Source organism: Osmerus mordax, chromosome 21 (genome assembly GCF_038355195.1).
Source record: "Osmerus mordax isolate fOsmMor3 chromosome 21, fOsmMor3.pri, whole genome shotgun sequence".
NCBI lineage: Eukaryota > Metazoa > Chordata > Actinopteri > Osmeriformes > Osmeridae > Osmerus > Osmerus mordax.
The window spans coordinates 10,624,412-10,642,874 of record NC_090070.1 but is presented as its reverse complement, the minus strand read 5'-3'; the positions used below and the strand labels follow the sequence as shown (position 1 = coordinate 10,642,874).

The following is an 18,463-nucleotide window of genomic DNA, read 5'->3' as shown; positions in this document are numbered from 1 at the left end:
CACTGTATCTCCCAGTCTTTTCAGCTCATCCAATTACACCCCCCCCCCCCCCCCCCCCTACCCCCACCTTCCATAAACGCACAGTAAATGTCACAAAACGTCAAGCCCACCCCACAGCAACCCTGGCTAACGTTTCCTCTTCGGGGGAAAAAAAAAGCGTCGATGAGTAAGGGCCCCAGAGGCCGCTCTCGGGTGAGGAGTTACCGCACGGCGTATCAAGGGACAATATCGGACTTCCACGCTCGTTTCTTAAGATCCCCGTGATATTGGACGGACATGGCTTCCATTCGATGGATGCATTTCATTTCAGCCTGATAAAGCCTACTGTCTGCGTCCGCCTGGCCTTCCACATGTAGCCCGAGTAAAAGACTTCTATGTCCTTGAAGGAGAATTGTACCTCGACGCCTGCTTTTTTTTCCGGATGGGCCTTGCACCTTATTTAGGATTAAATCGCTCTGCGAGGAAAAGTTACGGCCCAAATGTATTCAAGCAAGTGTGGACACTCGCATAGCCGTCGGCAGCCTGCGTCTTCGCAGACATCTATAAGGGAAGCGATGAGCTGGAAGAGATCTGGGGCTAGGTTTGTGATGAGTGTGCACTTCCCAGACAGGGAGGGCACAGCAGGGGACAGAGATGGAGACAGAGGGAGAGTGGGGGAGATAGAGAGGGAGAGCGGGGCGGGGGACAGAGAGAGATAAAGAGGGGGAAAGAGAGAGGGAGAGAGAGTGAAAACAGAGAGGGGGAGGGAAATAGAAGGAGGAAGGGAAGCGGCTGACGTGATTGGATGTGAAGTGACAGGGACTTCTGGTGTGTGTTATTAGTCATACCACCAGTGCCAACTCATCCTGTATGCATGTATGTGTGTCGCCGGGTGTATGTGCAATTTCAATACCCCTCCAAACCAATGAAAAAGTCGTGATTGTTTATATAGGTGGAATTGCTCGGTAAGGGTTCAAGGATGATAGGGAAAAGGAGACACGTCGAGATGATAGGAGGAGGAGGAGGAGGAGGTGGAGGAGGAGGAGGGAAGGGTGGTGAATGGAAAGTGCGATATGACGGGGGAGATTAATCTCCCTCGGATCTTATCGTTTGTGGGGAATGAACACTGGGAACATGGCTGCTTGTGACTCTTCGGATTCTCTCAGGAAATGCAGGGTGCATCCCCTCTCATCTCCCTGTCTGAGAGTTGGGTACACGGGGGAGGGGTGGGGGTGGGTGCTGGTGGGGGGGGGGAAGGAGCTAGGGGAAAAGATGTAAAAGAAGAAAAGGTCTTGAGTGACTCACCAGTAGAACCTGCTAGGAGTCACACGCTCCTGAACCAGCAGCCACTTCCTACCAAAGTCAAGAGAACTGTAGAGCTGTGAATAACAGAAGAAGAGAGAGAGACAGAGAGAGAGAGAGGGAGAGAGAGAGAGAGAGAGAGAGAGAGACAGAGAGAGATAGGGGAGAGACAGAGAGAGAATATATTCATCTAGTTAGCAAAAGGACTCAAATGTTTCTTTCAACGTTCAGCTCAACTCGCTGATTGGACTCAATTAGCGTTGTTGATTTAGGTGCATGGATGTGACAGTGGGTCTGAGTCATGGCTGGATGATGCCAGGAGAAGAGATAGTTTGAGGCCATAAAAGCAGGATGAGGAGATAGAGCTGACATAGCCTTATACTTCATAGGTCGTTAAAGCAAGGCCATTTAAGTTAACGTATAGGCTTCAGGGTGGCTCCTCTTTTCCCCCCCATCCAATAGAAAATTAGCGCTGGGCACAGATAGACCAACGGGAGCGATAGGGAAACAGAACCAGTGACAAATGGGTATGACATTCCCGTTTGAGTGTTTTGCCGTGAAAGCCAACCGGTACTCATGCGACTGGCTAAGTGAGAAGACGGTTTGCTGAAGAAGGCATTTGCATTTGAAACGATCACCTGAACTACAGGGTAGGCATGTAAGAAGAAACACGCACGCACGCACATGCATGCATGCACATGAACAGAAACACACACCGAAACACACACCCTCTACCCAGCCCACTTACTAAACACAGCATCCAAGCCAAAGCTGCAGTGTATTAAACTCGGATGAATCAGAGGCATAAACGTGGCGGTGTTGACGAGCAGGTGTACTGAGAGCATACAATGCCCATGGCCTAATAAAACTGGTCTAATTACATTTCCTGGTGTCCGGGCACACAATTAATAAAGGGGTGTGTGGGGGGAAGAGGGTGTGTGGGGGGGGGGGGGGCGAGGGAGTGGGAGAGGGGGGGGGTTATTCATTACACTGATGGATGCCGCAGATGCCTCTTTCTGTTTCTGGCTTCCCGGTGTGTGCATTGTTGTTTCTTAAGAGTCGGTTGCCTCTAGTCAGGCTGTATGCTAATGCCCTCCCGCCTTTTATCAGTGCATATGTGACATTTTGCTCCAATGAAAAGATATGCATTTCTCAACAGAGGCCATGCTATTTTGTCAGCCTGGCGAAGGAAGAGCTATTTGGGTCAGCAGGTGTTTTTCCCCATTTCAAAAATTTCATTCGCTGATCCTTTAAAACATGTATCTACCAACAATAGTCCTGCTATCCGTCAGCGTGAAAAGAGATGAAACTGGATGTGTTTGTTGTTTCACTCACAACTTCAGCATGTTACGTAGAACCGAGCGATCCCATCTCTGATTCTGTCGATACGGAACGTATTGCACCGTGTTTACTTGTGCGGCCGTGCGTGAACCCGTTGCTGCCTTGCTGTCGGTTCTCCCTCTGAACAGGGATTACAGGTGAGCCAAACGTGCGTTTCACTTTCTTAGAACCTCAGGTGAACTGGCCAGGCTGCAACGCCCCGCCCCCCCCAAACAACCCACTAACACACACCCTTCTCCCCACACACACACACACACCTGGCCCTTCCTCACACAACCCTCCACAAACACACACCTGCACCCCACACACACACACAAACACCACCATCCATCCCCCCCCCCCCACACACACACACAGGACACCCACACACCCCGCACACACACACTCCCACCCATAAGAGCCCGAGGTGGCTGCATGGAGCCGGCATAGCCAGGGCCCCTCATCACTCTGGACAGTGACACACGGCGCCAGTGGGTAAGCACGGCCCCTCATTCATCAGCCCAATGACATCTTAAATTCTCGCAGCTTCGGAGTTGTCACAAAGTGAGCTTCATAGTTTCCCACTTGCATCGATAAATCAAAACCGCGGTCAGGAACGGAGCATCCCTCCCCTCTCTCCATACACACATCAATCCCCTCTCTCTCTCGCGCTCTCTCTCTCTATCTCTCTCTCTCTCTCTCTCTCTCACTCTCTCGCTCTCTCTTGCTCTCTCTCACTCTCTCACTCTCTCTCTCTCTCTTGCTCTCTCTCTCTCTCTCTCTCTCTCTCTCTCTCTTGCTCTCTCTCTCTCTCTCTCTTGCTCTCTCTCTCTCTCTCTCTTGCTCTCTCTCTCTCTTGCTCTCTCTCTCGCTCTGTTACCGTCGAACGAGTGGAGTGGAGGCAAAACGGAGCCCGAAGAAATGGTGATTGAAGCATTGAATAGGGCATGCTGGTTAAACTAATCTCTTTATGTTGATAGAGGTGATTTTAAAACAAATCTGAGACAAGGCACGTCCTGAGCTGTCACATCCCCCGGCACCAGGAGAAGGTAAACAAGGTTGAGATTCAATCCAAACTGCACCGAGGTATTGGGGCGGTATTAGTGCACCTAAAAGTCATTTTAAATGACAGCTGTTTTCGGTGTAATTACAGGGCACTCGTAGGCTGAAGACGGTTCTCAAAAGTTCCCCCTCTTTAATAATACGTTACTTAAGCACTTACAGTTTCCGTTTAGGAGAGTTAACTGCAAGTTTGTGTAAAAAAACATGTATCCCTAGCTGTTGAAAAAGAGTTCTAGGACGTGCCATGGCATGAACATGCTTCATTTGTATAATTTTTGTTTATTAGCCTAGGCTAATTTTCAGCAATGAGTCAACAGTTTACCGGGAAAAAAGGAGCACGTAAGAGTTATTTGGTCAAAAAACCCGAAGAGAACTATGTCAAAGAGTCGAACACAGCCCGTGTCTGTTTACGAAAATAAAAATATCCAGCGGTGTACCAGACCGCAAAGTGCTTCGCTCAGCACGTCTTCTCCCCGTCGCGGGCATAATTGATTCTAATCTGATTTCTGGGAAAAAACCCGGCGCGAACATATTGCTGGCGCATGTAATGTCGCGGCGCCCTGGAAAGAAGCTCCCTGCAGTTTGGATCAGAGTTTAGGCCAGACTGTTCTAACAAGCTCTCCATGCCATTCAGGCCTTGCATTGTAGTCCAGGCTGCATGGGGGTTTATGCGATCCCTCCGTCTTTATGGCAAGGAGGTATACAGGTTTTTATATCTGCATTTTCCATTCAGCTGTAATAATTCTGAGCCGGAAGGTTATTGGATTTCCTATCTGGGGTTGGTTTGGTTTTATATTTGTAGATGTGAGTGTTTTCATGGTGCGGATAAATCAGCAGGTTTAAACAGACACTTTCGGAAACCGTAAGCAAGACTTCCCTCTGCATCTACTGACAGAGAACAGATGAGAACAATGATGAGAACAATGTCGCAGTTATCCGAGGAAGAAGGTGATGCGATTCTCACGCTTCCTAATTGCCAGCATTGTAGCCCACAAACACCGTCTACTCTTGCTTCTGGTAGTGGTTAATAACGGGAATGGAAAAACATGGCCACCATGTGGTCCAGCCATTTCTGGACGATAATTGTCCCAAACAGAACCAGGTGAGATGATTTAGCTCCGAAAACTGAAACTGTGCTAGACTGTCATTTCGGTAGCAGACTGAGAAATCAGCTTCCCTTGTGGACCCAATTAGTGACAGACGGCTGACAATGCAGCTGGCCAGTCGGCAGAAACCGGCAGGACTTATTCGATTAGCTTCCAGCCTAACAAATAACACAATACAGGACAGCTACGGTAACACGGAGAAACCCTCCAATCACATCTTTCTTTCTTTTTTTTTTCTTCCAAGACCGGGGCAACTTCAGTCGGTAATGGTTAGGGAGCAATGCTGTGTTGTAACTCTCCCGTTTTCAAGCCTTCCTTTTCAGGCTTAAAACCTCGACTCTTCTTGGTCGTGACCCTCGGCGCACCACAGCACAAAGAAGTGTGGCATATTAAATGACGGGTTAAATGGGGGTTTCCGGAACAATCTGTCCCCTCTGTTCTCTGCTCTCTGACCACACAGTGCACCACACCTGACTGCCCTCAATACTAAGGCCTTGTTCAATAAAGGCCAAAAAGAAATAAGGTGCAATGATACGTCACGTGAATATTATGGGATGGGCTGCGGGAGTTATGGAGATAACTGTCACATTACTGCTTCTGCGTCCCGAACAATTACGATAAGTCACTTTTACTACTACTAATTAAGCCTCCCATAAATTCCTGATGTGTTTATGTACAGTTCTCTAAATCACAGGGATGTGGTTGACAGCGTCTTGGCGGACGCGTTAGGGGAGGTAAATGTGGGTGTGCACTGTGTTTGTGTGTGTCTCTGTGCCCTCCTCAGTGTGCATCGGTGTGTGTGTGTGTGTGGGTGCAGCGGTGAGTTAAGTGAGAGACTGTTTGTGTGTGTGTGTGTGGGTGCAGGGATGAATTAAGTGAGAGACGGTGTGTTTGTGTGTGTGTGTGACCGACGAAGAGTGAGTGAGAGATTATGGGAAGGAGGAACTTCTTTTTTTTTTCTTCACAGGAATTTATGGAGCCTAGAGAATGCACAGTTGTGAGGATGTTCCTATGGAGAGGAGCGTGTGAAAGTGTATGCAAATTAACCATCTGGATTGTTTGAACTACCGGGCCTACCAGGGAATACTGGGTTGGCACTGTGGCACAATCTACTTTTCTCGGATCTCTTGTCAAGCTGGGTACAGTCTATAGAAACAGTGCTCATTACACATGCTGAGGAGACGGATATTATTTGATAAAGTCAAGAGGCAACACACTGTGTGTTTACGTTTCCGAGTCAGAAGCGCTTTTGTCACATTACAGGAATGGAGTCAAGTCGGACGATTAGTACTTTAAAGAGCTGCCACTGTCGCCCAAGTCGTGCTTGATAAAGTGCGAAAACACCTATTCGGGGCATGTTATAGGCGTAGAAGAAGAAAGAAGTGTCTTGTTTCTGGTCCGTTCTCTCCGAAAAAAATAACAAATAAAAGTCTAATCCAATGATTATCCTTAAAGACTACCAACTTCACACTTTAATCGAGCTCACTGAAGTTGAACCAGTACCAGTTCCCTGTTGCGAGGCGCTGACACCTCCACAGCCCTCCTCTTCTTTCTCTTCCTCCTCCTCCTTCTATTCCTCTTCCTCCTCCTCCATCTCTTCCTCCTCTTCCTCCTCCTTCTATTCCTCTTCCTCCTCCTCCTTCTCTTCCTCCTCCTCCTCCTCCTCCATCTCTTCCTCCTCCATCTCTTCCTCCTCCTCCTCCTCCTCCTCCTCCATCTCTTCCTCCATCTCCTCATCCTCCTTCTCTTCCTCCTCCTCCTCCTCCATCTCTTCCTCCTCCTCCTCCTCCTCCATCTCTTCCTCCTCCTCCTCCTCCTCCATCTCTTCCTCCTCCTCTTCCTCCATCTCCTCCTCCTCCATCGCTTCCTCCTCCTCCTCCTCCTCCTCCATCATCTCCTCCTCCTCCTCCATCTCTTCCTCCTCCTCCTCCATCTGTTCCTCCCCCGCCTCCCTCCTTAACCTGTTCCTTCCCTCACCTCTCTAATGCAGTACATCTGTACTACCTACGCTTAACCACAAATAATAGCTTCCCTCTCCTGAGCAGCCGTTAGACTGATGTGGATGTTCTGATGGGGCACGATGGGTAATGGGAGCGCCGTCATCGATTCCGCTCGGTTGACCGCTCTTGGCAAAGTGGCGTCAACAAAAACAACAACAACAACAGCAGCACGGTCTACCTTTTACACGGAATGTTTACCCTCGCAGAAGTTCCTTTTTTCTTCTCCCAGGAAGGATGAATAATGAATCTTAATTGGAGTGGATGCATGTCATTAGAAGTACATTGCTTTTCGCATAACGAGACCGCTAAGGGTACGTGGACGGTACGCATATCAATCATGTAAGCAAGCCCGCTTGGACGTGGCCCACGACAACTCTGTTTTCCATTTAGTTTCAATCATGAGGTGCTTTCCGGCTCGTGCTTGCACGATCACGCAGCGTCTCCGTCGTCACGGAGACCGCGGAGGTATTTATGGTCACCGTCAGGTGTTTTGAATTAAGGCCCATTAAAGTTGCCCTGAGGGTAACCGTCAGCTGCTGGTGAACTGTTGCCCGGGCGAGGCGTTGCAGGTCTGGTGACAAGTGGGCTGAGCACTAAAGATACCTGCCATCTGGAGATTCAGTGAGCTGAGAAATGCACTGCAGCAGCTGAGGGGGGCCATTTTGGCTCCGGCTCAGCCGCCACCTTGCTGGATCTCAGGGAGGGGCGAGGAGGGGGTGGACACTGCAGTAATGATGGTGGAGGAAGTACACTGCAGTGATTGTGAGATTGCGGGGGCCATTTTGGTTCAGGGTTTGGACCGAGGTGAGAATCAATAGGCCTCCCCACCATTCATCAGTGTGATATCTTAATGATACTCGAAGGGCCGTAGGTACATCATTTATGTAGATCGTTTGGCAAAATTATAGGGTACTGTATGGAACAGCCGTTGGAAAAGAGTACACAAAAGCGTTTTTTTTTTTTCTTTTCACCACCAATCGCTTTGCTCATCGGTGAAAGGATTCCGGCTGTGTTGCTAGTGCCTGGCTCATCTGTTTAAGGCCTCTAGATGTGGTACATCACATGTTTAAACTGGAGGGCGGGGTATTGAACGGGCAGAAAGGTGTCAGCCGAGGATTACAATGACAAGGGATGATCCTGTAAGCGAGACACTCGCAGGGATTGAAATTCACTGACTCCCATTAGAAAAGGATCGACTTAAACCAGCTTATCTGAAGAGGACTCTCCGAGCTCACCATCTTTGTATCCACTGCATGGCAATATCATCCACGTCACTCTTATTATTACACAGAATGGGAAAATGTTAATTCTTTTGTGTGGAGTCAATGCAAATGGGAAAAAGGAGGGAAAAAAACGAATTCTGAATAATCCATTTTTTTCTGCCTTTTTTTGTTCTCTCTCTCTCTCGTTCTCTCTCTCTCGTTCTCTCGTTCTCTCTCTCTCTCTCGTTCTCTCTCTCTCTCTCTCTCTCTCTCTAACACTGGAATATTTTATCGAGACTGATGTCCCCGTTGCATTTTGGCAAGCGTTTAGCACCGATATGATTCAGGGAAAAATAATTAACAGCATATATTTGCATCATTAGGCGGAGGATTAAGTCAAACAATGTTAGCATAGCAAAGGGCCAGGGGGACAGTGTGGCACTGAGGGAGCATTTATGCCATTTCCCCATGTTTGGAGGAGGTGGCGGTGGTGGTGGTGGGGGGGTTAACATAGCACTTGGGATATGGGATTGGAGCAAATGCTGAATGCTGCTGGCCAAGCCAGCAACATTCAGACAATGAAATGTATGTGTGTGTACGTGTATATGAGTTTTCATTTTATTGTATAAAACGAAACAATGGGAAATCGTAGGACAACCTGTCAGGGTGGTTTAGTGAGTGAGAGAGCGCAGGGTTTTGTTTGTGTCGAGCCTCAGAACAGGATGGCAGATCATTTTGATTATGGCTAACACCTTAGCGATTAAGGCTGTTTCCCTCCCCTGAGCCCCGTGCTGTGTGCGACGTACATGGCGGGAAGTTGTTTGCTCGTTTTCCTCGACAGAAGAGGTTTTTTTTACCCCCCATTTCCCAGGATAATCCTCCACACTGCTAATACCCTCCCAAATCTTAACACCCTGAAGGAGGCAGCCAGGTTTCATCCAGATGGGAACACACTTGTTCCTGGGCGACTCTGGCTAAACCCAGAGGAGATAAACTCACCTCCGGACAGTTTTCACGCCCTTGACTCGCGTATTGCTGGGTGTCTATGTCTGGGCCTCCCTTTTCAGAATAACAGACTTGGAGGGTAGGGGTTCATCTCTCTTGACGTGGGCGGAAAAAAGGTTTCCTCCGTTTTCATGGCCACCACTGTGATTTCTCAAAGAGCACCTTGTAGTTACGTCAAATAACTGTGCTTTGGCTTCCCGGTCACCTTGCTCGCGTATGCAGTGTAAAACACAGTGATGTTATTTTGTGAAAGAAAACGTCAAAGAAGTGGGTGCGTGAATTGGGTGAACCTTGCGCTTGCAAATACTGTACACCAGTGGGTTAGCAACGGCTAAAACAGCTGTCTCGGATATTTACATTTAGTCATTTAGCAGATGCTCTTATCCAGAGCGACTTACAGTAAGTAAGTACAGGGACATTCCTCCCGAGGTAAGTAGGGTGAAGTGCATTGCCCAAGGACACAACGTCTTTTGAATCGAACCAGCGACCTTCTGATTACTAGCCCAATTCTCTAACCGCTCAGCCAACTGACTCCCTATATATAAGATAAGTGTGCGGGTGAATACATGTTTCATTGAACATGGATGCAAAGCGTGTGTGTGTTAACGTTTCAGGAACAAAGCACAGTCATCAAAGGCTCTAAGGTCATCCTTCAACACCACCAACATGGTGGTATCTCAGAAACGGCTTACAGTTGACTTCCGACAAGGCCAGCCACTTCTGCTCCTGCGAGAATTACCTCTGCCAACCAATTTCCACCACGACTTTTAAGTCGGCCTTGTCTACAGCACTCAACCATCCCTATCCATCAGCCATGAAGGCTAATTCAACTCAACCCTCATGATACATACAAATATAATATGGCACGGCGATGTCATCAAGATGGGAGAGAGAGAGTAAGAGAGAGAGAGAGAGAGAGAGAGAGAGAGAGAGAGAGAGTAAGAGAGAGAGACAAAAAGAAGAGGAATGATGAAGAGCTTTCTGGAAGGAGATTGGATTTGAACACGTGGTTGGGCAGTCCTGGGAGGTTAGGCGTTGCTCAGCACCACCAGATAGAAGCTGCATGATGATAAGACACTTAGTTTCGCCGCGCTTCAGATTTATGCTCGCCGAGGCGAGATATGATCATTAGGGGAATTGTGTACGACTGAGGCCGAGAGCTGGGGGAAATGACAAGGGGGTTGGGGGAGGGGGTGCCCTCTGTGTGGTTACACTGCACTTTTCAAAAGATAAATCTTTGATTCCCCTCCCCCCTACACACACAACTTTGCATATTTGTGCAATGGCATTTTCGAGTGAAGGACTCTTACGCCATTTCCCACTCCAACTAGTTAATTGTCCGAAGAAGCCAGTTTGTAGTGAGGGGATGAGGTGTGTGTGTGTGTGTGTGTGTGTGTGTGTGTGTGTGGGAGGGGGGAGGCATTCAAACAAACGTGCTCTTGACCTCAAGGTTGCTTGGGGGTGCCTGCATTTTCTCGACAAACTCGTCCAAAACGTAAGGCTGTGTGACGCGTAATGGAAGTGTATTGGTTCCAAGGGAAATATGGGTAGCGAACGGATACTGCTAATGATCGTGCATCTGGAGCAGTTTGATTGTGTTTGCTGTAAATGTCAGAGGCTGGGGGGGAACATGTCCCTGGTGTATCCATGCCGACCATTCCACAGATATTTACTGGATTAGAAACTGGGCGGGGGAGGGGGTAAAATAAAAGGGTAAAATATCAATAATGCAAATGACATCTCTAAGGGCTATAATTTGCTCTCTGCCCAAATGATGGCCTCGGAGCAGAATGCATAAATATGGCGGTTGGTGCCAGTCCAGAAAGCAATCTGATCATACCCTTTCTGTTTCCGAGGCTTATTGTGTTTAGCATCTGATGCCACCCTTTGTGCGTCATCCCCTGGGACATGAAAGCATTGTTGTGCATTTTGTCGTTTTTCTTTTGAAGACCAAAAGAAAGCTATCCTTGCCTAACCTGCCCGTGACCAACAGCTGTTCTCTCTGGCGTCAGCAGAGTCCAGACAACCACACCTCCTCATCAGCAGTCCCCCAGCGAGAAGAGCCAGACTTAATAATCCCTTATTTCAAATAGATCGCGGGAAACCAATACTGCTGGCTAGCCGCCTCGAACGACAATAAATACTATCGGATTCAAGCAGGGCCATTTCCTCTGTGTTTGTCTGTTTGGGTATCGGTCTCTCTTCGCAGTGTTTCAGCAGGAGGAAACGAAAGGAAAATGTCATTTTTCAGACGTGTCGACGGGTCATGGCGGCCACTGCGGTCGCTGTAAAAGTGGACCATCCGACAGGGACGCTGCACTCTGTACACTGGGGCTGACACGTTAGTTAAAAGGAAAGTTGAGTAGTTCAGGACTGCGGTGGCGAAGCCATCAAGTCCTTCATTTTGTATTCCCACACGCACATCGAAACGATGAAAGTGACGTGCAGCTGATCCCATTGGCAAAAGTAAATGTCAGCCATGCCCATGGTCCAGACACACACACACACACATACCAGAAGATACACTGACTGAGTCAGTAAGCGAAAACGAGTTGGGGAGGGGAGCGGGTCAAACAGAATGAAAGAAAGTGTCACATCACCCTGACTGTGAACCCAGGGAAGGGTAGTATGCAAACATAAAAAGTGTTTTCTCTGGTTCTGTCGCTGTAACAAAGCCCAATAAGTTTGATTAAAAAAAAGGATTCTGACACGCTGTGTTAGACGGAAGCGTTTGGAGGGCAAAACGGAGGGAACGGAGCGGGAATATTCCTGGGGCCTGTTCGAAATAGATAAACAAACCGACACACAGATCTCCACTGATAGCAACTGATCCGCCCCAAACAAACAGAGGACGGAACTCGCCGACTCCGATATACGGTTTGTTAAATACGATTTCACCCACACATCGTAAGTCTCACTTCCTTGAGCATCGTATTCATCCGCCTGGCCTTCAGGGTTTCTATGGCGCGCACGCACACACACACACACACACACACACACGCACACACACACACACACTCTCACACACCATTCTCAACCCGCCAGCAAACACACACACGGCAAGTCACCGCGGGTAAAAAAAACAACAAAAAAAAACAGGAAGTTCACTGACGGCGCCTCACTTCCTTCCACAACGCACACAAACCACACACACTTTGAGGAGGACATGTCAAAAACACATAAAGGTTACGATGCCCTGTTGAAATATCAAAGCCTAGGAGGTTAAGGTGTGAATTCTAAACAGCCACCCTCCCAGCCCAGAGGATGGGAGCTATTCTCCAAGGGCACAGGGCTTAGTGTCCTCTCCAGACCTGGGTCTCAAACGGACAGTATCAACACAGCATATTGTTCCACTGCACATACAACATGATAACCCTTCTACATGTGACTGTATGGCCTGTACTGCGGAAGGATGGATTTTGCAGTTATCAATGGGGGAACGCCCTGAAAGGAAAAGTCTGCAGCCATCCAATTTATTTAATTTCTCTCCTTTGTGTTCAACACAATACACATTCCCCAGCTTCTACACCAGGCTGTTACCTGGTTACCAGTGGTGCTGTGTTATGGGATGGAACCGGTGGAATCAACCCTGTGAAATAAAGTGCAACAGGACCACATCGACGGGGGGGGGGGCCATCAAAAGTTACAGTTTGTCAATCTGCTTCCCTTCCCTTGGACATGTCCTCTCATCTCTCTCGTCTCTCTCCATCTCCCTCCTCCGCCAACGAGCTCCCAGCTGCTGTTTTGACAAAGGAAAGACAACCTATATGCTGTTCCATTAGTGTCAGCCACTCCATCTGTTACCTGGGCCTCTGCTCGCCTTGTCACCCCTCTCCTCACTGTATCCATAATCTACCTTTGATTCCAGACCTATTCTCGAGTTCCCTCGTTGCATCCACGACGACCAGCCGGGAGATATAGCCCCTCGCACAGGGTTTTTCAGCTGCCGCGCGGTCTGTCTGTCCAACAGAAGTGTTTCCGTAGTATGTGTGTGTGTGGTGTTTCTATACTGTGTGTGCGTTTTTCCGTAGTACGTGTGTGTGTGGTGATTCTATACTGTGTGTGCGTGTTTCCGTAGTACGTGTGTGTGTGGTGTTTCTATACTGTGTGTGTGTGTTTCTGTAGTACGTGTGTGCGTGGTGTTTTTTATACTATGTTTGTGTGTTTCTGTAGTACTTGTGTGTGTGGTGTTTTTCCATACTATGTATGTGTGTTTCTGTAGTGGGTGTGTGTGTGGGACTAGATCTGTGTACGTGTGTGTGTTTGCGCGTGTTTCTGTTGTATGAGCCCTGTGGGTCTCTCTGTGTGTCTCTAAACTATGTATGTATGAGTTTGGGTGCATTTGCGTAGACGATGTCCTAGCACGTGTCTACATGCCAAGAACGACACAAAACCCTTTTCCCTTCATGCACCCCCCACCCCCCCCCCCCCCCCCCATCACCCATGACGACGACTTCCCACAAGCAGCTCGCCGTGATCTATGGTCTTATTAGCACCCTGCTCACAGCGATATGTCTCTAGCTGGCTGATGGCACTCATCGCTCTCTCCGGATTCCTAACCTAGAGTAGAGGAGGAGGGGTCTGATCAGACATTGTGTTTGCACTCCATTGTGGGGGGCAGGGGGGGGAGGGATGGGGGGGGGGGGGGGGGGGGGCGTCTGTTGTGTCACTAATAACCAAGCTGGATGCCAGGTCTCTTTCTTCTTCTGTAAATAATTTTTCACCCCACAGCGTCTGGTTTGACAACAAAAAAAACATGAGAATCGGGGAGAAGGGAAGACTGTGGTGCATTTGGAGGCAATGTGGTGGTGTAGCTCGCCTGAATACACAGAAAATGCATTAAGGGGTGAGATTAGGTGGCCTACTATTTTACATTGGAAACTCTCTGTCCTCATTTGACTTGGCGCGCGTGCACCAGTTAGCGAATGTGTTTGTTTAGGTGTTGAAGCGAAACTTGGGGGTAATTTCTGCCGCTCGAACATTTGATTTCTTTTGTGTGTTCGGGGGAAGGGCGTGGGGGTTGCGGAGCGACGGTTCAAACGAAAATTCCGGGGGAAGCGAGTCAGCGATCTCTGCTGAGTCTGGGATGCCGATGAAGGTGAGATGCCTCTCCCCACGGGATAAAACCACTCAAGGTTTTTTTGGGACGTAGATCTGTGAGAAGTTGCTTCCCGACCAGTTTTGGCACACGGGGGACACGACGGCGATGACAAGCGTCTTTCTGGGGTGAAAAAATACCGCTACTTCTGGATTATTGATGCGGTTTGATTCCATCTGTCCTCCTGTCACCCGAAAAAGAACATGCTTGGTCGAGGGAAAACGCCGTAAAGTGTACACAACATAAAAAATAAAAATAAATGTTTTCACATGAATCCTCGAGTGACTCTGATGACTGACCGCGCGGTGTACTGGCTACCCGAGGGGTTTGGTCTGCTTGAGTCATGTTTGATCACCGCATTCACCACCGAATTCACCAAGAGCCATGGCCTTGTCTATTAGGTCCATGACAGGAGTTAGGAGACAGTGGTAGAAAAAGTTAATATTGACTTTCTTGTATGACAAAATGGTATTCTCAGATTCATTAGGATCAGACTGGGGCTGGAACCGAGGTCATGGTGACTGGACTTGGTTCTCATGAAGTTTAAAGTGGTGGGCAGGGGCGGTCTCTGAGGAGTAACTGAGTAAAAACAATCCTGCGCAGATGTTGTCTAGACTCTTGTCAAGAACATTTCATACAAGCGGTTACAACACTCACACAATGAAGGACCTCAAAAAGCTGAAGTGCAGGAAGCGACCTTGCGATGGTGTCGGGCACTATTTTGAAGGAGGGAGAACTGTCATTTCTTTTTGGAGAGTCAATCCCTTTGGCCACAGTGACTTCACTGTCGGCTAAACGACGAGAGACTACATCGATGGGTAATTGTCTTCGTGCCGCGGCACACACTCTCCACCATAACTGCCGACAAAAGGTCACGAGGAGTCCTCCGACTCGTTTACTCGACACAAAGAATGACCTCAATAAAGATAATATCTGTGCGAGAAAGAGCTGGATAAAGGCCAGACAACAAGCTGTTAGAACATATACTGTTATGACAGGCTCGTTTTGTATTTTTATTGCACTGCATCTTCTACTGAGGTGAATAGGACCTTAAGCAGAAAAGATGATAAGAGTTTTTTTTTTTTAACAGTCATTTAACAGACGCTCTTATCCAGAGCGACTTACAGTAAGTACAGGGACATTCTCCCCGAGGCAAGTAGGGTGAAGTGCCTCGCCCAAGGACACAACGTCATTTTTGCACGGCCGGGAATTGAACTGGCAACCTTCTGATTACTAGCCCGATTCCCTAACCGCTCAGCCACCTGACTCCCAGGTGGGAGTCACCTCGATTGAGGTGAACTCAATCAAGATACTTTCAAAGACCGACACTCACAGAGCAGGAGTGTGCACGGCTAATTCCTCGGAACACACACAGCGTGGACTTTTAAAAGCCGTTTTTTTGTCACGTCGCTTAGAAACCAGGCGTGTCAGCGTTGGGCTGGAACAGGACAGACATGTTTAGCAGACCATCCAGGCAGACACCCTCCTCTTCTCAGGGCCTCTCCAGGCCAAAGAACAGCCTGTGAGGGGAAGCCCCTCCCCTTTCCTCCCTCCCTCCCTCCCTCCCTCCCTCCCTCCCTCCCTCCCTCCCTCCTCCCTCCCTCCCTCCCTCCCTCCCTCCCTCCCTCCCTCTCCCCCTCCCTCCCTCTCTCCCACTCTCCCTCCCTCCCTCCCTCCCTCCCTCCCCTCCCTCCCTCCGTCCTCCGTCCCTCCGTCCCTCCGTCCCTCCCTCCCTCCCTCTCCCCTCCCTCCCTCTCTCCCACTCTCCCTCCTCCCTCCCTCCCTCCGTCCTCCGTCCCTCCGTCCCTCCCTCCCTCCCCCTCCTCCCCCCTGCTGTGATTGATACGAGTCTCATCACACACCTTGGGGTGTCAGTCTTTCCATCGTACAATAGGCCGGCCCCCCTGCCTGTCAGCCATCTTGGCTCTGAGGTCAAAGTCATTGCCCTTAATGGCAGTTCTTCACAGGGTAGGAGAAGTGAGCAATGGATGTGGGTGACGCAGCCCAGCGTAGCTTGAGACAGAAAGAGGAAGGGGAGGGATGACTGGATCTGGTCTAGGACATCCACTGGGTGGATGTTGCAGCTACAGCTACTGTAAACAGCTTAGGGAAATGCTGGTTGGTGTTTAATTGTTTTGTCGAGGGATACAAAGTATGTATGGTATGGCCTTGGATATAAATGACTTTTGGGGATATGAAGTCCTTTATTTTGGAGTGGTTTCAATCAGTGTAGGAAGGATCCTATTTTGAAAGTCTACGAGGATGTTATTACAAGCTGGTCACAACAGTTCATATGGGTGTATATGAAGAATAGGAATGTATGTGAAGTCAATTTACATTTCGTGTGACACGGTGTCAAATCAACAATCTGCTCTAAACTTTAAGAAGCAAAAACCAATCTTGTCGAAAGGAGATAACGAGTGGGTGACATGTGGCATCTCTATCTCTCTCTCTCTCTCTCTCTCTCTCTCTCTCTCTCTCTCTCTCTCTCTCTCCGTTGTATCTGACGGTGAGCCCCGATTACTCATGCCGTGGGATGGAGCTGAAGAAAATCCGGAAAGCAGAGTCTTACCTTCTGGTCGTGGCTGTAGGCGAGGGCCCAGTCCTCCCGGGTGGGGTGGAAGAGAAGGCTGAGGATGTAGAAGCTGAGGCGGTACTTCTGGTAGCTGGCCCCCTCGTCTGAGCTGATGAGCAGGCTGCTCTCAAACTCTGGGTCGGTCAGCACCATTATCTGAGATGGATAGGGGAGGGAAGGAGGGAGGGAGATAGAGAGTGGGCGAGAGTGAGGGAGTGGCAGAGGGAGACAGTGTGTGTGTGTGTGTGTGGAGAGAATCAAAGAACAAAGGAAGACGGGAGAGGTGGCGTTGGAGAGAGAGAGACGGAGAGAGGTGTTAGGGCACAGCAGCAGAGTCAGCACAACTGGCCCCATGTTTGGCACGCGTTGAGCTGCTACCAAGACAAACAACTTCACTTGATCCAACTCCATTTGAGTGAACAGCCAGAGAACTCTCTTGTTCCTGTTGCTATGGTTTTTAGGCCTTTCCAGGGCACTCGTGGGTGTGTACACCGGATACTCGTCACCCCCTTCTCCAAAAAAACAAACAAGATTTGCGAACATGTAACACATTACTTAAATAACAACCAACTGGCTGAAAAAACAGCTAACTACAAACAATGTCACCTTGACAATGAGAATATAATAATATAGAGTTCGAATTCCCTGATGCTTTTTGCCTCTCTGTTTGAAACAATATGTTTAAGTATGATAAGCGAAACATAATCTGAGCAATTATTTACGATTTTTTCTCTTCTTACATTTTGTTTTGTTTTGGCCACACTTGTGGAGTTCCTCATTTCATGCTCAGTTGTGTACAGCCTAACCCTTAATTTAGTCATGAGATGGTGTTTCATGAAAATGTAAATTACAGGCTCAATATGAATCATTTGGAGACTTGTACTCAAAACAAGTCCCTTCAGACAGTAAACAACCACACCAACCAAACAGCCCTTTACAGAATCAATAAAGGTGTTTACATTGATTTGACTATGTAATGTACGCGGTTGACAAATCTAAGGCTTTGTTAAAGTGCAATTAAATGAACAAATAGTTTTTAAAATTCGTATTATTTTGCTTTTTAATCATGCAATTTATTTCCTCTAGGTAAAGAGCAAATTAAATGTATTTTTAGGTAAATGTATTGCTTAGAAACCTCAGGCCTGAAAAGTCAAAGTCACATGACACCACAATATGGCTGTAATATAATACAGTTTATTAGAGGTTCCAAGTAGAACAGACACGTTCATAACAGTTCATTACTTTAGAAATATTAAGGCGCCCGTATCAAACATTTACACAGCGAAACATTTGGTTCTTATTTCCCATCGTAATCAACGGTTATGTCTATTAATATGTCACACACACCTCATCTGTACTGTGCAAATATGCTTTGGACCTTGGAAGTAATGTAGTACGACGTCACCAGACACCTGTGGTTTAATCATAATTAAACTACAGTACCCACAGTCCTCGGAGAAAGGATATAGGCTACTGAGGAGAAAAGGGAGTGTGTGGGTAGTTAGACCCAGACGGCTGTGTTTTCTTTTCTCAACAGGATTTGAATTGGAAAAACAGCATCCCATTTGTCACTGACAGAAATCCCAGCAGCTTGTTCCCTTGCCTTAACTACCCACCCTCCTCGGTGGTGATTTAGATAAATTGTTTTTCATTAACAGCCAATAAACAGACAGCGGATTCCCGTCTGGCCTTTTCATTGGTCCATGGCCTCCCAAAGTTGCCATTCATTACACGTCACTTCTGGGAGAGTAAAGGGGGGGATTGGGAGAACAGGAGGGAGGGAGGGAGGGAATGCGGGGATGGGGGGGCGCTCC

At 48.3% G+C, this 18,463-nt stretch overlaps 1 protein-coding gene across 1 annotated transcript in view; it reads right to left on the bottom strand.

Moving 5' to 3' along the window:
* The window catches only part of sorcs3a (sortilin related VPS10 domain containing receptor 3a), a 121,545-nt gene that overhangs the window by 32,221 nt on the left and 70,861 nt on the right, over nt 1–18,463 (bottom strand). Inside the window, exons 4-5 of the mRNA XM_067258993.1 lie at nt 16,647–16,805; nt 1,285–1,358 (exon numbers count right to left, since the gene is read on the bottom strand). Coding sequence (XP_067115094.1) covers nt 1,285–1,358; nt 16,647–16,805 — 233 coding nt within the window. The remainder of the gene's footprint in view (nt 1–1,284; nt 1,359–16,646; nt 16,806–18,463) is intronic.